General features: G+C 44.3%; 1 protein-coding gene and 1 non-coding gene across 2 annotated transcripts in view; one reads left to right on the forward strand and one right to left on the reverse strand.

The window, feature by feature from the left end:
* The window catches only part of LOC126267915 (LIM homeobox transcription factor 1-alpha-like), a 219,188-nt gene extending 206,234 nt beyond the window's left edge, over positions 1-12,954 (reverse strand). The window contains exons 1-2 of the mRNA XM_049973224.1: positions 12,925-12,954; positions 12,600-12,873 (exon numbers count right to left, since the gene is read on the reverse strand). Of these exons, the coding sequence (XP_049829181.1) occupies positions 12,600-12,873; positions 12,925-12,954 (304 nt within the window). The remainder of the gene's footprint in view (positions 1-12,599; positions 12,874-12,924) is intronic.
* A 6,993-nt stretch (positions 12,955-19,947) lies between these two features.
* On the forward strand, positions 19,948-20,022 carry Trnas-cga (transfer RNA serine (anticodon CGA)). The gene has a single exon. It is a non-coding gene; the product is annotated as a tRNA-Ser (tRNA).
* Positions 20,023-27,131: the final 7,109 nt, after the last annotated feature.

Here is a 27,131-nt window from a genome sequence, read left to right on the forward strand (position 1 = left end):
ACTTAGGCGTAAAGATAACTGGTAGGAAACGTGTCCAAAACGTTTTTCAAGAGTACTCTGTTGTTTAGCTGAAAACCAGAGAAAATTTCAGTACTTTATATTATCCCCTTTTTAACGTTACTAGAGCGACAGCTAAAGATAACAGCGTATCAGCAAAACCGTTGAGTAGCAGCCGGCTTTTAAGGTGCAACGTCATTAATTATTCGTGGAGTTAATTTGTTAAAATCAATTACATACTTGTATGTATTTTATGAGACGCTTTTCGCTACATTTGATAAAATAATTGGTCTGATCAATGATGTTCAGCTGTTTTGATTTGTGTCAAAGACTTTAGTTCAGTTGTGTCTGAAATTCACTTTTAATTCTGCTTCAAATGTATTAGTTAGACTACAAGTGACTTGAAAAACTATAATACTAATAAGTAAGGCTTAAGTTTGAAATAATTTTGTCCATAGGAAATGAAAATTTTTAGCGTGCGTTCCTGTAACTGCTTGCATTATAGTCTGCCTTCATTCGTTAGCCGAAGGAGTTTTGGATGATATTACTATACCGATTTCCTTGCGGTGCTGTTAGTTCACAGTGTATAAGGTAAACTAGCAGCTACATCCCATTGGCCTGGCATATGTTTGCTCAGTTATTTCGGAAGAGCCACAGATTAGCGAGCCAGGGTGTGAATCAGACGTTCAACAAAGCTATGATCCGTCTTGAAAATGTTGTCCGCAGATCGGACGAAACGTCAGTTTCTGAAGTTAAATCCCTTAGACCAAGGGACAATTCCTGACAATTCGGGCCGCGAAAGTTTACATTTTATCGACATATCCATAGATTAGCTCAGCCTATATTGTTTTTTTAATCTAAATTTCTCCCCCCTCTCCCCCACGGGAACTTTGGACCTTCCGGCTGTTGGGGAGGATTTCATGCCTCAGCGATGCAGATAACCATAACGTAGATGCAACCAAAATGGAGGGGTATTGGCTGAGAGGCCAGAAAAATGTGTGGTTTCTGATGAGAGGCAGCAACCTTTTCAGTACTTGCTGGGAAAACAGCCTGGATGATTGACTGTAACATTAACTATTGCTGTGCAGGTACTGCGAACGGCCAAAGAAAGGGTACACTACAGCCGTTATTTTTCCCGAGGCCATGCAGCTTTACTGTATGGTTAAATGATGATGGCGTCCTCTTGGGTAAAATATTCCGGAGGTAAGTCCCCCATTCGGATCTCCGGGCGGGGACTACTCAGGAGGATGTCGTTATCAGGAGAAACAAAACTGGCGTTCTACAGATTGGAGTGGGGAATGTCAGATCCCTTAATCGGGTAGGTAGGTTAGAAAATTTAGAAAAGGAAATGGATATGTAAAAGTTAGGTATGGTGGGAATTAGTGAAGTTCAGTGGCAGGTGGAACAGACTTCTCGTCAAGTGAATACAGGGTTATACATACAAAAACAGATAGGGGTAATGCAGGAGCAGGCTTACTAATGAATTAAAAAATAGGAGTGCGAGTACGCTACTGCGAATAGCATAGTGAACGCATTATTGTAGCCAAGATGGACACGAAGCCCATGCCTACCACAGTAGTACAAGTTTATATCCCAACTAGCACCACAGACGACGAAGAGATTGAAGAAATGTATGATGAGGTAAAAGAAATTATTCAGTGAAAGGAGGCGAAAATTTAATAGTCATGGGGGATTGCAATTCAATAGTAGGGAAAGGAGGAGATTGAAAAGTTGTAAGTGAATATGGAATGGGGGTAAGAAATGAAAGAGGAAGCCTCCTGTAGAATTCTGCAGAGAGCATAACTTACTCATAGCCAACACTTGGTTTAAAAATCATCAAAGAAGGTTTGATGGATGGTACAATATATCGCTCCTGCCTAGAGCCTGTGTATCGGGTTCAAATGGCTCTAAGCACTATGGGACTTAACATCAGAGTTCATCAGTCCCCTAGTCTTAGAACTAATTAAACCTAACTAACCTAAGAACATGCGACACACCCATGCCCGAGGCGGAATTCGAACCTGCGACCGTAGCAGCAACGCGGTTTCGGACTGAAACGCCTGGAACTGCTCGGCCACAGCGGTCGGCTGTGTATCGCGAGAATGACGCATGCGTGCATAGTAACAGATGGTATGAAACGGGTTCAGTCGAGTACGTGGTTCTAATTTCCATTTGCTAGAGGACAGTAGCGGACAGAGACATTCAAGAAACATATCAAGAGAATGTTTTTCTGAGTTGTTCTGTTTATTTCTTGAAAGCTTTTTTTGTTTGTACAGTTTTTATATGCCTTTAGCAGTGCGAATGATGCGCGATTTTGGTCTAAAGTAGGTATGTAGATCATTGTTCTACTGGTAAATGTTGAACGAACTAGCATGAGAAATTTTTAAGATAGTGTCAATGCAGAAAATGGGGAATTTTGAATCATAATATGTTAACTGAATTTATGGTAAAAGGAAAGCTAATTCGAGTGCAAACGAAGATAGTTAATAACGTGAAGTGCAAATAAAATATCAGAATGTTAAATATTTATTTCGGAAAAAAGTACAGTTCGGAAATGTGTTATTTGTTGATTGGTTAGTCATGAAAAGCGCGGATTAACGCGTGAGAGTGATATCTTTGTATTGGCCTTAAAGAAACTGGCCAATCAGAAAGGAGTATTCTTCGCACGTCTTTTCTCTTTGAGATGCATAACGCTTACGGCAGTTTAAGTAGTCGGAGCCCATCCTTTCCATGGCACGGTCGTGTGCAGTACAACTCCAAAGGAGATTATAATTTGGGGGTTTTGGTTGTGCTGCATTTTCCGAAAGTGTCTTGAAGTGAAGGCATATTAATCCCGGAGTGTTGTTTTTAGAAAGTACGGATTTTTTAAGTAACTTTCTGTATGAAAAAAGACAGATTCCCCTGGGATATTGAGCAGATCGGTGACTAACAACTTAATACCGTCGAAAGCAATTTCATTTATGAACAATCTCTGCTTAGTAGCTGTTCAGATTTCTAGAAGTACGTTACCATAAACTGGATAAAGTGAATAAAAGGGTTTCTGCATGTCTGTGTTAGTATCAGCACGGGCTTAGCAGTGAACGTGTAATTCTCGACTTCAGAATATGCCCAAGTTTTGCCAGTATTTGCACCTTTCATTCAAAATCAACACCTTTTCCCGATTCTTAGAATAGTTACGTTGTATGCAGCCTGGTGCGAGTTGCAGTACGGCAAGTTTCTGCTCGGGTTTCCTACCGGCGATCTGCTGCAACGAGTTGACAGGCAGGTGCAGGATAAGGACGAAAGGAACCGCGTTGCCGCAAATGGTGCGTCTGTGCCGGGAAAGCGGTTAAAATGTTGTAGTACATTCAATCCGTGATTCAGAGAAATTTTGTGAAAGATGGTATAGTGAATGATAATGAAAAATTTAGTAAATCGGAAAACACAGAATTTTGAACGGAACCCGTTTCGAGCCGCCAGAGAGACACACAAGAAAGAAGATGTTAATCAGTCATAATAATAACGAGGGCACATCGAAGCAGCAGACGGCGTCATAGCGGTGTCAAGGAGCAGCAGTACGGCAGGGCACCGCTGCCAACTTACACAGAGCACTGAAAGACCTGAGTCCAAACAAGGCTCCGGGAGCAGACAACATTCCATTAGAACTACTGACGGCCTTGGGAGAGCCAGTCCTGACAAAACTCTACCATCTGGTGAGAAAGGTGTATGAGACACATGTGAAATACTATCAGACTGCAAGAAGAATGTAATAACCCCAATCACAAACAAAGTAGGTCTTGACAGGTGTGAAAATTACCGAACTATGTTTAATAAGTCACAGCTGCAAAATACTAATGCGAATTCCTTACGAATGGAGAAAATGGTAATGCCGACCGCGGGAAGGATCAGTTTGGGTTTGTAGAAATGATGGAACACGTGAGGCAATACTGTCCCTACAACTTATCCTAGAAGATTGATTAAGGAACGCAAGCCTACGTTTCTAGCATTTGTAGAGTTAGAGAAGGCTTTTCACAATAGTGACTGGAATACTTTCTTTCAAATTCTTGCGGTGGCAGGGGTAAAATACAGGGAGCGAAAGGCTATTTACAATTTGTACAGAACCAAGATAGATGCCTGAGTGTTATGTGATGTCCTTAGGTTAGTTAGGTTTCAGTAGTTCTAAGTTCTAGAGGACTGATTACCATAGATGTTAAGTCCCATAGTCCTCAGAGCCATTTGAACCATTTTTAGAACCAAGATAGCTGTTACAAGAGTCGAGGGGGAAAGAAAGGGAGCTGTCATTGAGCAAGCAGTAAAGGAAATAAAAGGAAAATTAGGAATGAGATGAAATAAAAACTTTGCTGTTTGCCTCTGACATTGCAATTCTGTCAGATGCAGAAAAGGACCTTGAAGAGCAGTTGAACGGAATGGACAGTCTCTTGAAAGGAGGATATGAGATTGAACATCGACAAAAGAGACGAGGATACTGGAACGCAGCCTAATTAAATGAGGTGATGTGTAAGGAATTAGATTAGGAAATGATACACTTAAAGTAGTAGACGAGTTTTGCTATTTTGGAGCGAAATAACTGATGATGGTCGAAGTAGAGAGAATATAAAATGTAGACTGCCAATGCCAAGGAAAGCCATGTATGGAAGTGAAACATGGACCATAACTAGTTTAGACAAGAAAGGAACAGAAGCTTTCGAAATGTGGTGCTAGAGACGAATGCTGAAGATTAGGTGGGTAAATCAGGTAAATAATGAGGAGGTATTGAACAGAATTATGGAGAAGATGAATTTGTGACAAAATTTGACTAGAAGAAGGGATCGGTTGGTAGGACATGTTCTGAGGCATCAAGGGATCACCAATTTAGTATTGGAGGGCAGGTAAAAACCGTAGAGGTAGGTCAAGAGGTGAATACAGTAAACAGATTCAGAAGGATGTAGTTCGCGGTAGTTATTCGGAGATAAAGAGGTTTGCACAGGATAGAGTAGCACGTAGAGCTGCATCAAACAAATCTCTGGAGTGAAGACCACAAGAACAACAGGGTATTTAGCTGTGCCACCTTTAAAAACATTTGTTTCTTCCACATATTGCAGATCGCAAGCAATTTGGAAGATAATCTTACCAAGTGATCGATTACTGAGGGTATTACAGTCTTTCAATGGTTCAGAAGCAGTATTTGAAGTGAGGTACTTTGGCAGGTAGAAGGGGAAGCCATTGGTAAGCTAGCACGGCCTTATGATCACGGAATCTGTTTCGGTTTGAAACAAATAAAACAAATTAAAGCCATGCCGCGATCTGAACCAGTACCTCAGTATCTTAACTCTTCCACTTCCTATGTTGAAACTTACGGCACTGTAACTGTAATATGAACTCTACAACATTATTTCACACGTCTTTCAACGACCAATGCGGAAACCTCTAGTTTGAGCATAAATAATCAATACAACTACCTTTTTGGCAGGTGTTAGCTTGGGGCATGAATTGGTGAATTTTTATCTGTAGTTCAAACTGAATGCAAGAAATTTCTAGCTGGTACAGTTGTAGCGAGAAGCTGCCTTATCCTTCACCTGCTTGCCGAAGGTTAGAATCTATCCGGCGTCAAGTGAGCTGCATGTCGAATGCTCCCACCACACAGGCAGTGCCTGTTCCTACATTTCTCCATGTTGTTATTAACAACGTGTGTCTGTGCAGTGTAAAGCCCAATAACAGGTAAAGGAGTCGTTTACGCAGGAGAATCGTACAGACGTACCATAATTTGAGCAACGAACAGACTCCCTTATGGATGACATGTAATAAGTATTCCTAGTACACCAGAAACAACTGAAAGAGTTGTAAACAGGCAAGTCACCAGGTAGAGATGGAATTCCAGTTCGGTTTTACAAAGAGGCGACTAGCCCCTTACGTGACTTGTATTTATCGCGAATCTCTCGCCCAGCGCAGGTTTCCAAGCGACTGGGAAAAAGCGCAGGTGACTCCTGTATATACGAAGGGCAAAAGAACGGACCCGAAAGATTACAGACCAAAATGCCTAACATTGTTTTGCTGCAGAGTCCTTGAACATATCCTCAGTTCGAATATAATAAATATTCTCGAAACCGAGAAGTTTACGTCCACGAATCAGCACAGTTTTAGAAAACATCGCTCTTACGAAATTCATCTTGTTCTTTCCTCAGATGATATACTGTGAACTATGGATATTTCTAGATTTATGGAAAGCATTTGACACTGTGCCCCACTGCAGGCTGTTAACGAAGGTACGGGCATATCGAACAGGTCCACAGATATGTAGGTGGCTCGAAGACGTCTTAAGTTGCAGAACCCAGTATGTTGCCCCTGACGGTGAATATTCATCAGACTTAAGGGTATCGTCAGGAGTGACCCAGAAAAGTGTGATAGGAGAGCTGTTATTCTCTGTACACGTAAATGATTTGGCGGACAGGGTTTGCTGATGGTGCTGTAGTGTACGGTAATGTGTCAGAGTTGAGTGACTGTAGGATGGTACAAGATGAATTGGACAAGATTTCTAGTTGGTGTGATGAGTGCCAGCCAGCTCTGAATGCAGAACAGCTTAATGCGGATAAGTAGAAAAAACAAATCCGTGTTATTTGGACACAGCAGTAGTGTGTCCTGCTTGGCAGAGTCGCGTCGGTTAAATATCTGAGCGTGATGTTGCAAAGCGATATAAAATGGAAGGAACATAGTAGGATTATGATAGGGAAGGCGACTGGTCGACTTTGGTTTATTGGGAGAATTTTGGGAAAGTGTGGTTGATCTCCAAAGGAGACCGCATGTAGGACGCCGGTGCGATCTGTACTTGCGTAGTGCTCGAGCTTACCAGGTCGGATTAAAGAAAGCCATCGAAGCAATTCAAGAGTGGGCTACTAGGTTTGTTATCGTTAGGGTCGAACAACACGGAGGTGTTACAGAGATGGTCGGGAACTCAAATGGGAATCCTTCGAGGGAAGGCGACGTTTTTGTCAAGTTATGTTGTTGAGAAAATTTAGAGAACGGGCATTTGAACTGACTGCGAAACGATTTTGTGGCCTTCAACATTCATTGCGCGTAAGTGCCACGAAGATAAGATACGAGAAATTATGTCTCATACGCAGGCATATAGATAGGCGTTTTTCTTTCACACTATTGCTATGGAACAGGAAAGAAATTACTGGCAGTGGTAGAGAGTACCCTCCACCACGCGCTCTACGGTGACGCGGAGTATCTAATAGATGCAGATGTAGATGTATAGCAATAATTGAAGTTTCTCATAATATGTGTACAAAACAGCGGAATGAAATAATGGAAATAAACAAATACAAGAATTTCGTATTTAAATTATATGAAAGAAGAAACTAACTGTATTATAGTTAAGGTAAAATACAAACTTTGAAACCACACGAGGAATGAAATTTATACAATATTATTGTGGTGTTAGGTTGTTGAATACGAAGTGTACACAATTTCTGCTGTTTGTCCGATTGTACACTCGTGCCCTGATGGTGCTAGCGACTTCTTTTGCTGTTCCATATCATTCCTGCGTCCATCGCTAGCCTATAAATCACTGGATTTGCTCGCTCTGTGACAGTTACGTTCCCCACTTTGACTGATGGCGCGTCAGCGGTTGTCAGCGGCAATAGACAGGCGATAGACACGTTGCTCAAAATGGACAAACCGCTCTGCGTCAGTCGAGTGAGGACTTTGACACTCATTTCCACAAAAAATGAATTCCACAAACTACTGTCGGAACAGCACAGTAGCTACGGATCATTTCCTGCAAAAGCAGTAACAGCATTATTCCTGGATGAAAGACAGATTTCAGCTCCGTAGTTTCAGCAGAATCTTCATTGGGCTACTTAAGTCCTACCCTTATTTAAATCAACCTATTTCCATGCCCTCCGCAGGGCAATGGGATGAGCTCACGCGGTCACAGAAATTTTCTGTAAGTAATTGATGTTTGCATCCATGACTTACGAAACTGGTGTTTCGCTAATATTCACACCAGTCAGCACTGGCCTGTTTTGAAATTTTATTAGTATATTCTCCTCGCAGTACGGCGATATTTCACCTTCCCTATATCTTGAATAACAGATGAAATAGTTTTCTCATTGTAGTTCTTAAAAAACAATACACCATGTTATCCTGTATAAGGCATGTCCTGTAAATAACTAACCCTGTTCACGTAGCTTTCCCTGAAAAAATTGCCGTTGATCTGGTGTGCACTCAATTTTACAATTTAGTAATACAGTCTTGAAGACTCTTTGATATGGTCGTGTGATGGTCGTATACAAGGAATAACCTCCTAAATGTCATGAAACTTTATATGATATTTCTTTCAGAAGAACAGGGAGGGCACACAACCTCAGATACTGAAAACAGGCAGGAAATATAGCAATATACATGTCAGGCTTTTCAACATCGTATTGTGTACTTTGAAACTGAGGTGAGATATCAGATATCAGATATTTCACGACGACATGCTAAACCAGTGTACTCAAAGCATTCACCGTGCGATGCGTTTTCCTTACTCACTGCTGTACATGTTTACTGTAACGTCAGAACATGTTTGCAGTAATGGCCAGCGGACGGCAAGTGCAGTAATACGTTCTCAAGTAGTACACAGTCTACTGAGTGGTCCAGCACAATATTTTGCACCTGGGAGTAAGGCCAGTCGATTCGGCTTATCGTAAGTCAGCACGTAACAGGAGCTGAAAGTACGTGCACAGCTGAACTGAAGTGTTACTCAACCACGATATAGTTATCGGAAACACGCGGCGACGATATAGGACGTAAGTACAGTGATCTCTAAAGAAAACGCATCGTAGTGTGAATACTTTCAGCTCAGCAATGCGTGTACTGTAAATCCCCATTAGGCGCTGCCTCACGATAAGCCGACGGAAGTGTACAGAGGTGCAGCAGCACTGTGGTCGACTTATAGCGCGTTGAACCACTGGTTTGTTTATCGTGTTTCAGGGGCTTTCAAAACAGATTTGGCAGAATCTTAGTCAAAAGGTTGTTCAGGATGTACGAATCCGAGACAAACTGCCTCCTAACTCGTACTCTTTGTTCCGTCACGAACTGCCAGTGGTTCACTGTGCTATGTCCAGTTCTAAAGACATTTTGTTCCCTGTGTTTAACCACAATCTCATGCTTTTTCTTTGCGTTTGGTGATAATTTTTGAGCATATTGCGTGCTCACGCAAATTAAGATGATCAGTCTGTCATTTTTATGTTGCTTTTTTTTGACATGTTTGTTGTGAATGTTATGATCTAATGATCCAGAAAACTTCAATGCATCACTCTGATCGAGGAAAGTAATATGGAACACAGTTTCCATGTTGTGCTGGTCACGACAAAGTTCTGTCAACTGTGGCTCAGTGAACAGATTTATTGCTGGTCTTCTGGAAACTGGAAAGTGTTTCGATCTCCATCACATTACATCGCTTTGATATCATCGTGTTCTTTTTTTTATCCAAAACAAGGCGTCTAATATTGCCAATACTTCAGTCAAATTTGACTACGACAGTGGTCGGCAAACCCCGGATTGAGAGGTAGATGCGGCTCTTTGGTTACACCAAGCACATGAACAATACTGTGCGATTGAAACTTCGTCCTCCATCTGCAGAAGTCGCTTTTGGTCTGGCCGAGTCAATTTGGAAGAACTGTCGTTGGACGGGGCTGTAGATGTAATTGCGTTCTCTGTCGGGGTTCCGACGAAGTACATTCGCCGCCATCCGTACCATTTTTGCTGCTTATGACAATTCGTTCGAAAGTGGGGAGCGGATAATGCTTTGACGTCAGGTGTGTCATATGATTTTTAACATTTCGCTTCATCACTAACATAAATTGAAAGGTTTTATTCTTGAGAAGGCAGTTCAGTATTTAGAACTAACGAACGACACGGTTCGTAGAAACACAAAGGGTGAACAAAGGACGAAACAAGTAGGTCTACTCATGACGAGTGTAAATGGGAAGGTTGGAAGAAGGCGACCCCAGAATACGTATGTCAATCAGAATGAGGACGTATTTACCAAAGGAGGTCCCTAATTGAGTGAACAACACTGTACCAATATACACAGTAGTTAGAACATGGCTCCACTACAGCAACGGTTACAAAACAGCTGGAAACAAAGACAGCTAACCAATTGCAATGAATGGTTGCTAGCAAATAAGCTTCACCACGGTTTCGACGTATTTAAACCCTTCTTCTTCGGTAGGATAAACAAACTTCACATCAGCAGTCCATTCAGTTTTCCTCGTAGCCACGCTCTCCACTCCCCCTCACCCAGCATGTAGCTACTAACATGGTCTGTTGTTGTAAGTAATTCGTTTCATTGGTGTGTGAAGTCCTTGTTACTAGAGGACGTAATTTTTACCTATGGACGTGCAGGAGATAGGCAAAATAATCAGCTGTACTTACTTGGGAATTGTTTATTAATAAGGGGTTAGACCCGCATTTTCCTGTAATACAGCTGCAATTCTTCTTGGAATTCTGGCATATAATAATTGTATGGTCTCCAGTGGACTGTTATACCACTCTTCGATCAGAACCTCTTCTAACTCCTGTAGCGACGAGGGAGACGGAAATCTGCTCCGCAGTCTGTGCTCCAATACGTCCCACAAAGGTTCGAAATGTTCAAGTCCAGGGACTTTGCTCACCAGGAAACACCTTGCACTTCAGTGGCATGCTCGTCATACCACGATTGTACTGTCCTGGTTGTGTGAATGTGTGCATCATCGTCCTGAAATGTGCTATCATTGCTGGGGAAAAACATTTGAATCATGGGGTGCACCTGATCACCTAACATGTTCACATAATTGTTGGCTGTTATAAGGCCTTTGAGGGTAATAATGGGACCAGCAGAATACCATGATATGGGTACGTACACCATCTCACTTCCACCTCCTTGCTTACCCGTTGGAATCAAGCAACCAGGATTGTAGGCTTCTTTTGGAGTTTTCCAGGCGCAAGCCCGGCTCGATGCTGGAAATAACGAAAATGTTGACCCACTGGACCATATGATGTGTTTCCACTGATCAGACGTCCAGGATTTATGATGCTGACACAATGTTTTACGCTTCTTAGCGTTGGTTGTCGTCACTAACGGTTTCGCTGTAGCAGCTCGTCCATGAATATTCGCTTTATGCACTTCTCGGTGGAGAGCGTCGATAGATAAATGGTCTCTAACATGGCTATTGAACTCTGCAGTCACTTTAGCCACAATAGTCTGGTGTTGTTTTGACACAGTCTTAGCGTACAACGATCTGTGCCATTTAGTTTTGATTTGTACCGAATATTACGTTTACACGATGCTGCGCTTCCATGTTTTGTGTAGGTTGCCATGATTGTTGAAACAGTAACTCTTGAAACATTCAATACGTTGGCTGTCTTGGTTACTGATGCCCCAGCTAATCGGGCCCTCACAATCTGCCCTATTTGGAACTCTATTAGGTATGTCACTGCACGTCGACCTCTATCTCTGAATGCAAATACGAAGTGATCTCTACTATAAACAACCTCCACTGATGCCTAGTTCGTACTAAATTCTAGGAATCCAGCGGTGCATGTGCGACCGTCAAGCACAACCATCCCATTACTCTCTCCGTTCACATTATTAGCCGCTGTAGAGACGGTTGCCGATACGTGTCCTGTGGAGACAGCTTTCACTGAATGAATTGCTAATGTGAACTTTGTTTGTCCTTCTGAAGAAGACAGGTTTAAACCAGTAGAGGCCGTGGTCAAGCTTGTCTGCTAACATCCATTTATTGTAGCTGGTTGGCTGTCTTTCATTCCTACCAACCTACAAAGCTTAATAAACTTCCTGGCAGATTAAAACTGTGGGTCGGCCGGTGGGGCCGTGCGGTTCTAGACGCTTCAGTCCGGAACTGCGCTGCTGCTACGGTTGCAGGTTCGAGTCCTGCCTCAGGCATGGATGTGTGTGATGTCGTTAGGTTAGTTAGGTTTAAGTAGTTCTAAGTTTTAGGGGACTAATGACCTTAGATGTTAAGTCCCATAGTGCTGAGAGCCATATGAACCACCTAAAAAAAAACTGTGGGCCGGACCGAGAATCGAACTCGGGACCTTGGTTCGTAGAAGAGCTTCTGTGAAGTTTGGAACGTAGGAGACGAGGTACTGGCGGAAGTAAAGCTGTGAGGACGGGTCGTGAGTAGTGCTTGGGTAGCTCAGATGGTAGAGCACTTTTTCGCGAAAGGGAAAGGTCCCGAGTTCGATTCTCGGTCCGGCACACAGTTTTAATCTGCCAGGAAGTTTCATATCAGCGCACACTCCGCTGCAGAGTGAAAATCTCATTCTGGAATACATAAAAAAAATTTGGCTCCCAAAATAAATTTCAATCGTTGTAGGCTACTGTTGAGATGTGGCTATGTTGAGTAATGTGTTTACCGACCGCTGCACTACGACAATAACACTAAGCGAAGTTCGCCCATCGTCAGGATCAGACTTCAGTCCTGGAGAGGACACGGCAAACAATAGTCCCAGCAGCTGTTTGGTCCCAGAATGAACCTGCCACTGTGCAGCGGAGTGTAAGCGACAGTGAAACAACCTCGCGGCGCAAGGCGGCTGTGAGCGCAAGGGACGGGGCGGCCGGCTGGCGGACTCACCCTGGGCGTACCCCTGCAGCATCTCGACCTCCTTCTCGTAGTCGGGCCGGCAGAAGAGCTGGCCCTGCTTGATGACGAACTGGTCGCCCTTCTGCAGGCGCGCGCCGCACACCACGCACACGAAGCAGCGCACGTGGAAGACGCTGTCCAGGGCGCGCATCACCAGCTCCTCGGGCGCGATGCGCTCCGAGCAGCCCAGGCACTTCTTCACGTAGAGCCTGGCGGACAAGCAAGCGCGCTGCGTGTCAGCCGGCGTCCACCTCGTGAGAGGCGTCTGCGTGTAAAAGCAAAGTTACCTTCAGCACGCTCGAGGGAATACGGTTACACGAGGAAGCTGAAAAGTCCAGAATGACATTTTCGCTCTGCAGCGGAGTGTGCGCTGTTATGAAACTTCCTGGCAGATTAAAACTGTTTGCCAGACCGAGACTCGAACTTGGGACATTTGTCTTTGTCAGTACCTCGTCTCCTACCTCCCGGAAGCTCTTCTGCGAACCTCGGAGCAATGTCCTTTCTTTCAGGAGTGCTAGTCCTGCAGGGTTCGCAGGAGAGCTTCTGTGAAGTTTGGAAGGTAGGGCACGAGGTACTGGCAGAGTTGAAGCTGTGAGGATGGGTGGTGAGTCGTGCTTGGGTACCTCATGGTAGAGCACTTGCCGGCAAAAGGCAAAGGTCCCAAGCTCGAGTCTCGGTCTGGCACACAGTTTTAATCTGCCAGGATGTGTCAAGTTTAAAACTGTTTGCTGGCCTGGGTGTCGAGTTTGGACCGTAGTGCATCGCGACCAGAGCGCCGCCAGCTCTGCTGCACGACCACGACTCGCAGCCCGATTCAGAGCTTCAGCTTGTCAAAGTTCATGCCCGGTCGCGGAAAATTCTACTTGGGTTCTCCGACGACCCTGTGTAACTAGCATCGATGTCGAGGAGAGTGTCGCTTATTCACAGATTGGGTGCTACCCTGCGTTTCGAAACGATCTTCGTGTTCATACTCATGCAGTGTTAAGTCAAGTATCTTAATGTGCCAAGTAAACACAGTATTTTCTGCTACGTTAAAAGATTCTACAGCAAGTCTAAACAGAATGTGCCAGTTGGGTTATAAAACAGGATGTACCGGCTGGGTTATAAAACTGACGGTGTTCCTAGTGCTGTAATGCGTGCTGTATACATCACAGGCCAGTGAAACATCATGTATCTTGTAACTCTTCAGGATTTCCCGGCGTGATCTTGACATGTCGAATAATCGGGTCTACTGCCGGATCTTTGTGTCGCTCTAGTACAATATTTCGGCCATGAAACTCGTTGCCTTCTTCAGGTGCTAACTGAGACTGCCGTATTGGAGGATTTCGTCCAGTCTCAGGTACCACCTGAAGAAGGCAACGAGTTACGTGGCCAAAATATTGTACTAGAGCGACACAAACATCCGGCAGTAGACCAGATTTTTCCACGTATCATGTATGTTCATTGATCATTCGCTCGCGGCGTGTACCAAAAAAAAAAATATAGTTCCACATTCTGCCACCAAGCGAAAATATTCCACTGTAAGTGGTCAGAATGTGGTGAGCGTGCAGGAAAAGGGGAGCAACGATCAAACAGGTGATAAAGCTGGCTCAGGGACATTTATTAAGATATAATCACAAGCTACAACATGTGTTCAGTAAGGACGCCCGACTCAGCAGCAGGCTGTATCTGTAACATGGCGTCTTCGACAGTTGTTTGCGGCATATCCGGTAGAATCAGGGCGATATGTCGTCGTATGCTGTCCTCCAGATCAGGAAGAGCCCGGATACCTCCCTGACAGATACCATCGTGAACACGTGTTGTACCTTGTGGACGTATCTTAATAAACGTGCCGCAAGCAAGGTTATCAAGTATTTGATCGTTTCTCCACTTTTCCTGCACCCACGCCACATTCTGACTGCTTACAGCGACATATTTTCACTTGGTGGCAGAATATCGAACTTTTTGTTTTTCACCATACTGGACGAGTGCGCCAATTAATGAACTTACCTACGATGTTTCAGCCTCCTGCGATGTATACAACCCGCACTGCAGCACTAGGAACACCGTCACTTTAATTAAAACCACCCAGTACTAGGAGAATCACATTAAGAAGCTTTGTATACGAGACATTCCCAGTCTCCAAAAGACTGTGACAAGGATCTTGTTTAAAATATTCGGTACGTTGGAGCACTAGATGGAGAAAAGCGGCTGCGGAATGGGAATACCCACAAAGGGTAAAACTTTGCACACTCTTCTGTTCACTGACGATCAGCTTGTTACATGTGGAGATAAGGATGATTCTGTGGAAGCTGAATGGGGAATGTGAAGAATGGAACGAAGAAACGAAGGTTAGTGTTTACGTCATTTCAGGCGGCGCACACACTCGAATTATTTAACGATGTGCAGGGAAATCGGCCGTGCCCTTTCGGAAGAACGATACTGGCATCTGCCAGTAGCAATTTAGGGAAAACACGGAAAAACTACATCTGTATGTCTGAATCGGGATTTGAACCGTCAACCTCCCCAATGCAAGTCCACTGTGCTAACCACTGCGCCACCTCGCTCTGTTCGAAGAATCGGGGCTCTTTTAACACGTAAAAAACTGTATATTTAGCAGAGATGGTTGTCTACGTAGAAGACCTAGACACTTAACTGACCATAATCAAATGATATGACGCTTTCAGATTGGAGTATCGCTGTCCTCCAAGAGTAAAAATCCATTTTATTTATATAAAAGTTGAAAGGAATCTGTTAATCCATTGCTGCAAGTATTGCTACATATAATGGAGAGACGTGGGAGGTTAATAAGAAATGGAGAGACAGGCTGCGAACGCTGCGAACGCTGCGAACTAACTTTTGGAGCAGTCGTTGGATTTCGAGGTTGGACAACGAGAAATCATAGAAGTCTGCGAGGTGATAGTCGATACAATAGAAACAGAACAGCTGTTGAAGCTTGGACACGCAAAAAAATTGGATGATAACAGGTAGCCAAATGAATTTTGATACGGACTTTGCAAACGAAATGAAGAGGGTATACCCTATAGGAACATGGGAGGAAGGTGTCTCTGAACGTACGATGGTCAGAAACCCCCAGCAAAGAGACTGGCTGAGTAGGAGGAGGTGGAGAATGGGGCGCGAGTACCGGAGACAGCTACAAGTATCTCTCGTGACAGTTCACTGAAAGCCATTAAAGAAGTTGTACAGCTGAAGGTAATCTCATACTATTTTCAAAATACATTGACTTTTAAACATTTCCACTTGCGGCATAATCTAAAATCAATATTCTTATACGTAAGAAAAATGCATCACAAAAATAAAAGTCGATTGCTGTCTGACATCTTAATGCATTAGGAAACAGAGGTGATTTGAAAAGTATATTAAACCATGTAGATAATTTGTGTAAAGAAAGCTACACTGACGTGTGTAAAAGTAAGGCAAAGGAGACAGTAAAGAACGATTCTGAGGCAAAGGTATACGGTTGAAATGACTTTCGAACAAGTGCAGTTATTTACGAGTTTTGCCCAGAAAGTACTGCACAGCATTTTTTTTCCTGGTCGACAACAATACTACGAATGCGAAACGTTACAAATGCACAATCTGAAGTCTCCTTGAGCGCGACAAGTTTCCGTCACTTCCGACAGATAGCGTATCTGCAGGACAATTTCAAAATGGCGTCTGTAGGCTATGTACATTACAAGCAACGTGGCGTCATTGAATTTCTCACTGCAGAGAAAGAAACTGCTGGGAATATTCAGAAACGATTGTGCAAACTCTATGGAGCATCTGCTATCGACAGAAGTACAGTTAGTCGCTGGACACGGAGGGTAAGGTCGTAAGGTCATCAGAAGCCGATTCGGCGGAGCTCCACCATTTGCAGCGGTCGGGAAGACCATTCACGGCTGTCACACATGACATGTTGCAGCAAGCTGATGTTCCCATTCCCGAGGACAAACGCTTTACGACCCGGCAGTTGGCGCTGCATCTGTCAATCAGCGAAGGAAATTTACAAAGTGAAGCACTGGCTCCGCCATCAGAACAAGGATTGGTACCGACAGGGCATACACGCCCTTGTTTCGCGCTGGAGGAAGACCATAGAATGGGATGGAGATTACGTGAAAAATAGGGTGTGTAGATAGAACACCAGTCTTTCGTGTGTGTAATTCCCATTATGTTCAGTTAAGAATTGTTGAAGAAAAAATGCGGTGCGCTACTTTCTGGGCAACACTCGTAGATACCTGACTGATCAGTGCTATTACCGTACTGATAAAAAATGTGTCAGCACACTCCAAATATTTTATGCAATAACGATTTAACGAAGTTATGTACTTTTCTTTGTAGGAGTCTATGGCAAAGTAGAATGCAGGAAACGTCTCGCACAAGTAAGTACGAACTCGACAGAATGTAGAAGCCAAACCGAACGCCCAGGCCATCTTGACGCAATATATAGCTGCATAATAGACTCTTATTGACGGCTTTTGCGAAATTTTCAACTCGTAACTTCTTTTCAACAGCTGTCAAATAGTGTTAAAGAGGTACCAAGTTCTATCATCAAAAACCAATTGCTTCAATATATACGTGAAGTAAAAAGTTATGCCATTAGGTGTGTGGTTCGTGTGTCTAACCAGATGGAATCAACATATACAGTTAATTACTTTGTATCACAATATATTGTTATTTTTTATGATACAACAGCTTAAGGTTTCTACACGTCCCATTCACGGATGGAGGGCTGTAAAAATGGTTGCACGTACGCTACTCTACAAGCTGTTACCAGTCTGCTTCTGTCTTCACTGTCTGTGTGGCATCAGCAAGTACATAGCTCAGGAAAAGTTGTTACTGCCATTGAGGTCGTGTGATCATTCCGCATTATATTTCCTCATTCCGCTACCCTCAGGTGTTTTCGCTGCAAAAGTGGTTTCAGTTAATACCCATTAATTGTTTCGTAAAAGGCTATTACGTCCCTTGAAGTGCATAGGTTTATGTTTCTCCAGTCATTCTATTAGGTTGACGTTTTTATCAGGATCTAGCTGGAAATAACTATGATTTTATAGGATAAAACTCTTAGATAACCGCATTATTTGTGAGAACTTCAGACTGGTACTATAAGGCACACTATCCGATAGGCAATTGATCTGTAATATGAATAGTAATTGGTGCAATGTACATCTCTGGAAACCAGTTAGGCCTATTTACTTGTACATGCGTGTGGAAGTAGCAAAGCTGATTAGAGTTTCCTACGAAAGTATTTTTTAGAGCACCCGTCGATACATTACTGAATCCTGATCTTTTAGAAGTGTAGAAACACCAAAATGAGCTGGTTATTTTTTATATAAAAAAACATATAGCGTTTTGCATGACTGATGTTTTCGAATCCATGGTTGTTTTCATGATCTAGGTCATTTTGTTCAAGGTCTTAATGTCTGGCCTAAGAATGTATTATATGCAGAATCCTGTTCTATATACACCTAACTGCTATAAAGTGTAATTTTTTTGGCTTAGTTTTGCTACCTATTTTGTAGACGAGTGTGAACTGTGTTCTTTCCCAGTCGTTGAGAACAACTAACTGCTCAAGAGACGTTCTCGAAACTGCCATCGCAATTCTAATCATTCACGTGCAAATTCTGTCTATAACTTAGCAGGGATACCGCCACAACTTGACACACCTATGAGTTTTAGTCGTAGCGATTTCAGCCGCTTTCCTACAGCACTAGCACTGGTAACTATGTCACTGATCTTTGCAGCGGTAAGGATACAGAACTGTAGAAATACTCAGTACTGTTCTATGAAAAAAGGTTTTAAGGTAGTGTTTGATATTTCAGCTTCCGTTTTTTATTATATATTTCACTCCCGTTCTCGTCTGTAAGAAATCAAATATTTGTGCCACGCATAGTGTTAAAAAATATTTCTTATATTTGGGAGTGGTCACATAGTAATATTTATCTCCAGTAATTTTCGGAGACCTCGCTCATTCTCCTTACGGTGGGCTTGTGGGCTTCACTTAACATCTGCCTATCTCTGGGTTTAAACTTTGCTTTGTATTTGTTGTGTAGTACCCGCTGTTTTTTAAATTGCTGTCTGATATTGGTTCCTAAAAAAGAGAGATCTAGAGCACCTTAAATTATTGTACTAGGCACATACTTTCCTAAGGCTTGGTCGACTATTAACTGGAACACTGATCACAGTTACTGCGCATGTTCGTTTGCTAAAGTGGATGATTCTTTTTGCTCTTGAGAAATGGGGTAGCCCCATGTTTCCTCATTTTACTAAATGTTTCGGCATTGGCACTTACAGTTGTAGCTCCTTGTATCTTGATGATCATTACTGCTTCAACTGCATCATGACGAAAGGTAAGAAGTTTAGACTTTAACGTCTCGACGACGAAGAGGTCATTAGAGGCGGAGCACATGTTCAGGTTGAACAAATGTGGGGAAGGAAATCTGGGGCAGCAGTTGCCTCACGTGATTTAGGGACACCCTGTGGAGACTACGTTAGGAGACAGGCTGAGGATTTGAATCCTCGGTCTCTCTAATGAGACTGCTGCCATGTCACATCGCTAAGCAGCTGTCTCGTCATAGCTGATTCTAGTCTCAGTATAAAAAAATTATGATAAGACTCGACTGTGATGTGTGCCACATCGAGGGAAGTGATCACAATAACAGGTTTTGAGTAATTTTTTGTGAAATCTTAGGCAACAGTTTGTAGGTGGGTTTGTGTCAATACTTTACCCCATCTTCTAGTTGGACTATGCACAGCACGGAGATGTTAGGAGGAAGTCTACAGTATATCCTGCAGTGGATATCCAGCGGCTGCTGCGGCTACTGCTGCTGGTGGTAATGGAAATGTGTAGTAAGGACTATGGGACCCAACTGCTGAGGTCATCGGTCCCTATTGGGGAGATAATGATCTGGATGGAGGCCCACGAATTGCTTACGTAATACGCCAGGAAAGCTCCAGAAAATCTGCAGATGTTAAATACACCGCAAAGAAACAGCAGGTGTCTTTGCTTCTGACGTCAGAGCCTGCCTGACCCCAACTTCTTTTTTTTTTTGTTTTTCTACTAGCTTGTTTCGGTATTATCATTCCAAACACATGTCTTCTTCCCGATCCAAAACAAACTGTCACACGAAAGTAACACAACGTTTCTCATTTTACCACACCAGCGTCTAAGCCACATTTCAGCCTCAAAATCTAAAAACACTGAAATTTATCCAGAATGAGATTTTCACTCTGCAGCGGAGTGTGCGCTGATATGAAACTTCCTGGCAGATTAAAACTGTGTGCCCGACCGAGACTCGAACTCGGAAGGTAGGAGACGGATACTGGCAGAAGTAAAGCTGTGAGTACCGGACGTGAGTCGTGCTTCGGTAGCTCAGTTGGTAGAGCACTTGCCCGCGAAAGGCAAAGGTCCCGAGTTCGAGTCTCGGTCGGGCACACAGTTTTAATCTGCCAGGAAGTTTCACTGAAATTTATATTCATGATAAGCCCATTATTTATTTACAGAAGTAATAAAAATGTCCCAACACCACCAATAATAGTGCAAATGTCGCAAGTCACGTATTAGTATTTAATAAGTCATAATAAAACTGCCTTTCTTACATTTACTTTAAAATTTCTATTATTTTGTAACTTCTTTTAAAACATCGTAGTTTAAGGGTGAGCTCCAATGTTATAGCTCACAGTCCACTTATTACGCGTTTGGGTTTGGAGGGGATGAAGCGATAAGGAAGAAAGACAAACAAAAATATACTGTTTAAAACACAACCAAGGATGTACACTCCTGGAAATGGAAAAAAGAACACATTGACACCGGTGTGTCGGACCCACCATACTTGCTCCGGACACTGCGAGAGGGCTGTACAAGCAATGATCACACGCACGGCACAGCGGACACACCAGGAACCGCGGTGTTCGCCGTCGAATGGCGCTAGCTCCGCAGCATTTGTGCACCGCCGCCGTCAGTGTCAGCCAGTTTGCCGTGGCATACGGAGCTCCATCGCAGTCTTCAACATTGGTAGCATGCCGCGACAGCGTGGACGTGAACCGTAGTGCAGTTGACGGACTTTGAGCGAGGGCGTATAGTGGGCATGCGGGAGGCCGGGTGGACGTACCGCCGAATTGCTCAACACGTGGGGCGTGAGGTCTACACAGTACATCGATGTTGTCGCCAGTGGTCGGCGGAAGGTGCACGTGCCCGTCGACCTGGGACCGGACCGCAGCGACGCACGGATGCACGCCAAGACCGTAGGATCCTACGCAGTGCCGTAGGGGACCGCACCGCCACTTCCCAGCAAATTAGGGACACTGTTGCTCCTGGGGTATCGGCGAGGACCATTCGCAACCGTCTCCATGAAGCTGGGCTACGGTCCCGCACACCGTTACGCCGTCTTCCGCTCACGCCCCAACATCGTGCAGCCCGCCTCCACTGGTGTCGCGACAGGCGTGAATGGAGGGAAGAATGGAGACGTGTCGTCTTCAGCGATGAGAGTCGCTTCTGCCTTGGTGCCAATGATGGTCGTATGCGTGTTTGGCGCCGTGCAGGTGAGCGCCACAATCAGGACTGCTTACGACCGAGGCACACAGGGCCAACACCCGGCATCATGGTGTGGGGAGCGATCTCCTACACTAGCCGTACACCTCTGGTGATCGTCGAGGGGACACTGAATAGTGCACGGTACATCCAAACCGTCATCGAACCCATCGTTCTACCATTCCTAGACCGGCAAGGGAACTTGCTGTTCCAACAGGACAATGCACGTCCGCATGTATCCCGTGCCACCCAACGTGCTCTAGAAGGTGTAAGTCAACTACCCTGGCCAGCAAGATCTCCTGATCTGTCCCCCATTGAGCATGTTTGGGACTGGATGAAGCGTCGTCTCACGCGGTCTGCACGTCCAGCACGAACGCTGGTCCAACTGAGGCGCCAGTTGGAAATGGCATGGCAAGCCGTTCCACAGGACTACATCCAGCATCTCTACGATCGTCTCCATGGGAGAATAGCAGCCTGCATTGCTGCGAAAGGTGGATATACACTGTACTAGTGCCGACATTGTGCATGCTCTGTTGCCTGTGTCTATGTGCCTGTGGTTCTGTCAGTGTGATCATGTGATGTATCTGACCCCAGGAATGTGTCAATAAAGTTTCCCCTTCCTGGGACAATGAATTCACGGTGTTCTTATTTCAATTTCCAGGAGTGTATTAAGGAAGAAGGACAGAGCATAGGGACTGTCCAACGAGGAGAGGAGTGAGAGAAGATTAAGTCTGAGTCGTGGTTCCGGACGCACCCTCATACTGTAAGAGGTGGGAACACGTAATGAGTCCGCGAACATTATCGAACATGATCGGTTTGGTGGCCCAGGTTTTTGGTATGGGGAAGCACCAAGTTTCGCGAGTGTACTTACCTCCAGATGTTTTAAAACGGTATACTCACTGATCAACTTCGTTGTGACACTGTACTCCAGCCCTAAGTGCTGCTTTTCTGGGGTGGCAATGCACGACCGCATCGAACAGTACAGGAAGAGGAGCTCTTGGAACGAAAGAATATTTAGGGAATTGACTGTCCTGCCCGTTCCCACAACTTAAATTCCATCGAACACGTGTGCGGTGCGTTGGTGAGATATACTGCATTGCGTCCACGTGCACCAACGACCCTCCAGCAGTTTCCAACCTCACTGGTGGAGTAACTGAACACTCTACCACAAGAACTGCTTATCAACCTTCCGGCTAGCAGGGGAGCACGTTGCATAGCCGTATGTGGTGATCACACACTCCATTAGGAACCAACCCCCGACTTCTGGAACGTCCGGGGGACCATTATAAGTCGTGATGACTTCAATGTAGCTTTTATCTTTGAATAAAAGTGTCATTTCTGTTCGTGTCATTGCATACTTCTTTCGATTGCTTTCTGTGCTATACTGTATAGCTCTATCTGTGTTAAGGTCCAGTTCCATCGAGCAATGTAATTTTCGTCATTAAATTTTGCACACTGACGGATACTGCAATTAAACACCAGCTTCTCTCTATGACGTGTTAAGTATAATGCAGAGGCCACCAGAAAAATATATATACACTTTAAAGAACGCAAAGTATTACTTACGTTTTTTTTTTACTTTTAGTAATTCAGCACACATGTTGTACAACTTTCAGTTTAGCACATGGTTACTTTAAATGTTCACCATTGGCGGCTATACGCATAACAGAACGACGAGCGGTCGCCGCAACTTACAGTGGAGATCGCTGCACGTGTCAGTGTAATCAGCTGGCGAAGTTCCTCCAGCGTTCGTGGCTTACGTCGATAGACGTTATTTTTCACAGTTCCCCACAAGTAAAAGTCTATAGCTGTTTGATGTGGCGACCGTGGAGGGAACTCAGTGGGCCCCCTTCGTCCAATCCGGTACCCCTGAAAATGGTCACGCAGGAAAGCTCGTGCGGCTGGGTTGTTTTGTGGTGGCGCCCCGTCCTGTTGGTATACGACCTTTACATCAGCTCCATAAAGCGTAACATTATCAGGTACACTTCTCCAGTGGCAGTAGCATCAATGTAAAAGGGTCCTACTAAGCCTCTAGACTATACTCCACACCACACACGAACCCCTAGTAGATTGACCGCTTTATCCACATAAACATGCAGATTTTCCGGTGCCCAGTACACACTGTTATGCCGATTCAGGGTTCCATTAAGTTTAAATTGAGCCTTGTCACCCCACACTACCTTCGTTAGAAATCGTTCGCCATCAGTTACCATTTGTTGATACCATTCGCAAAATTTCATTTGGCGATCCAGATCGCCATCATTAATCGCGTGCAGTAATCGTGGAATGTAAACTGTCCACTTTTCAGCCTTCAGAATTTTCCGCACGCTTGTACTGCTAACCCCCATACCACGTGCACATTTCGTATCAGAATTCTCTGGAGAATAACAACCAACACGACAGCCGACGAAGTAGAACTTGTAGCTGTACCCTGTCTTCCTGATTTTTCTCTGTGAATATCAAAAATCCTTCCATGCAATTCAAACTTGTCAATGATGCGTTTGTTTTGCGGGTTGGCAGTTCTGTTTCACACTCCCGCCTCCACTGACGATGCATTTCAACGGCATTATCAAACTTGAAAAACCAGTTCACAATACATTTTCATTGCTCGAATCTCAAGCGTGCTTCAGCCATCTCGTTTTCTCAATATCGAGATGAAACTACTAGCATCTGTTGAGCCAAAGACCATGCTAAAACATACCGTAACTCAAATCGAACGACAATATCGATATCTCGACAGAGCCTGATAAAGAGAGTATCCATTTTTCTGGCGGACTCTGTAGTGTGTTAATGTCAAACCTGTACCTTTAATAAAATGACCAGCTTTTCTCCTTCTTCACAGCCTCCTATTATGGAACTGTTAACACTAATAAGCACAAGTCTTTGTTTCCAGTTGTAGGACCAATATACACCGTTTCTGGAAAATGATTTGTCCGTGAATACGTAATTTCGGAATTTCTTTACCTCCTTAGTTTCCATGTAACAATGGTTTGCGTAAATGCTTCCAATAGCCAATGTATCATATGTATCTGCTTAAATAACAGGCTCTCACCCAAAGACCTGCAAATAAAAACATCTTAAAAATTTCAATTACACGAGAGAATCAAAGAAATTAGCACAGTAAGAGTAAATAAAAGTAAGAAATCGTACCCACAAATATTTCTTTCATGATTTCCTCAAGAACGTCGCTTCGTAAAGAAGAGAAGTAGCAGAAGTAGTATGTGACAGAATTCTACACGCAACTAGAACTGGTCTTAAATTCCGTCGCCCTGATGGACACGCAGTGACGTTAATGTGGAACACACAGGACTTGGACTGCAGACTGTCCATGAGTTGTGTTCCCTATCGAGGTGCCTTCAGAGTCAGTGCTATCTGCATTCTACCCACATGGGAGTGGTTATCCACACAGCTGAAAAGTGGGCTCCATTCACGACATATCTGGTTCTTAATGGAGTAGGACTGTTCCACATAGTGATGACTGAGCATGTGACATCCTACTTATATATTGGCGGTGCTGTGCCATCATAATTTATTATGGTCAGCAAAAGACATGCTCGGAATGTGGCCAAGAAGAACACCTTCATCCAAGCTGTGGGCAACACAGAATGACGCAGCTACCACCTGGGGACCAGAGAGCCATGACTACCCCGATAATGCTGATACTGATGTTTGTCAAGGTTCTCCAAAACGACTTCTGACCATGATTCGCACTGGTTCCTACTACTGAACCATCACTGTCTCCGTTGGTGCCCATGGTGTTGCGGACCTGTACACTGATGAGCAATCTCTGGTACACAGGATGGCTTCCGACTCTCTGGTTGTGCCTACCGATTCCTTTGGGTCTGACTGTCAGGATCTTCGTACACAGAAAATCACGTGCCCAAGCAACGATCGCCAAAAAGATGTCTTAAATGGGGGATCGACCTTTCTGACACCTGCAGCATTCAATAGCAAGACAATGAGAATCATACCTACCATGATGATCTCCCAACGGATGGTTCCACGGAAGAAGTGCCAGCCATCCCCCCATTGGTGGTAAAACGGTCATTGCACGCACCAACCACTGTGCCTATGGACACTGAATGGCAGCTGAGCCAGCATCACTCTGAGACTGCAGACATAACAATGCCTTCAGACTTGACGAGCACTTCTGCATGGTCTGATGATGTAGAAGACGAAACACCCATCACTGTGACAGCATTGGATGCTGCTTCTCCAACCCATCGATGGTTTGATGATGATGATGTTTGGTTTGTAGGGCGCTCAACTGCGCAGTCATCAGCGCCCGCCCATAGCTGGTAATCGACAGAGCTACTGAATGGAGACGTGTGCCTGCTGGAACGACATTCCTGCTCTTCCAGCCTCAATGAATGTAGTAACAACTCTGTGCCAGGCTTACGGGGCTAGCTCAATCAATGTTAACACCATTGACAGGATGCTGGACGTCATCGGCCGTTAACCATGTCAGATTGCTTCTTCGAGATTTTTACCCGGACCTTTGTCACCCGCCTTCAGTGCTTCCTCCGTCAAGTCATCTCTATGGATCAAACGTGCTTTGGTGGTGGCAGTAACATTCAGATGACGCTCAGCTATCGTGACGTCATAGCCCTGGCAGAGACCTGCCGCATTTGTTGTGCCTTAGTGACAATAGACTTCGACCATGCCTTTGTTAGAAGGAGCCATGAATTTCTAGAGAGAGTGCTGTGACGGATTGTCTCCCCTCACATATTTCTGCACATCGTCTTGCAACTCTTCCAACGTCGTGAGTACTGCTCAATATGTGTGTGGTTGGCCCTGTTACTATCATGTAGTCAATCCACCAGGGATGTCAGTTGCCGATGATTACTTATGCTGTCGCCCTTGAGGTTTGTTAAATGGTTTGCATAGCTTGCTGACTGGGATCACTATGAAGGGGCATGCTTTCGTCTGCATGCATATATCTATGACCTGATATTCTTGGTTCGATGAGTGGTTGGAATACGAGAGGCAAATGGATCAATCAACATGAGACTGCTGCGGGAAGCCGTGTGAATCTGGTAAAGTCTGGTGCTATATTCTTTGGCACAGGTCTTCCAGCAGGGAGTGTGGCCATATTGCCATAACTCGATAAATTGAATGTTTGCCAATCACTTTCACGCGTGACATACAGAGTGTGGTCTCACTTAACTATAAATGCCTTCAAGTTTTCCGCACGAACGTTTGTGGCAATCTCTTGCGAGAACTGGACATGATACAGTGGGTGGATTTTGCTAAGACTCATCTGGTCTCGCGATTACCCTATTTGGTACAGACTTTTCCGATGACAAAGACAATGGCACACAGACTGCAGGCGGCGTTTCGCTACTTTGTATGTGGGTCGTATCATCAAAGTGTTCTATGACTTGATCTTTCTACCCGAGGTGGTGGCTTCTATCTTTCAACGTCCATGCCAGAGCGATTGTCCTTTACGTAAGGACGATAGTTAAATCGTGGACCCGCCAGAGAACCGGACTAACGGGAAGCCTGACTGATCAACTGGCTCATCCCTCCCGAGTGACGCTAGTTGCAGTAGCACATATTTTAGTCTCTCTTTCAGATGCCAAGACATTTCCCATCGAATACAATTACCTCCATACCTACTTTCCTTGTACCATGAACTCTACAGCACGTGATACGTATCGTCTAACGATGCGAAACCATACCTGGAACGCGGAGGAGAGCTCGCGATATGGCGCTCTGTGCACCATGTCCTATTCTTCACGAACAGTTATGTGACCTGGTTTCTGGTTGTTAATGGGAAACACGAGACACAACTTCATCTAGATGCCATTAACATGACAGATTCGCCGCTTTGCCCCCATTGTTACACGCCTCGACTGATGTATGGAACTTCTGCAGAGATGTGGCAGCTGATTCAGAAAATTGTTTTTTTTCTACGTACAGCTCCGCTTGGCAATGCACCGAAGACAGTTCTGTTGCTATAAGAGACTTATTTCCGACATAGGGAAGCCAACGCGGTGAAATGTATAGATCAA

Source organism: Schistocerca gregaria, chromosome 4, assembly GCF_023897955.1.
Source record: "Schistocerca gregaria isolate iqSchGreg1 chromosome 4, iqSchGreg1.2, whole genome shotgun sequence".
Classification (NCBI taxonomy): Eukaryota; Metazoa; Arthropoda; class Insecta; order Orthoptera; family Acrididae; genus Schistocerca; species Schistocerca gregaria.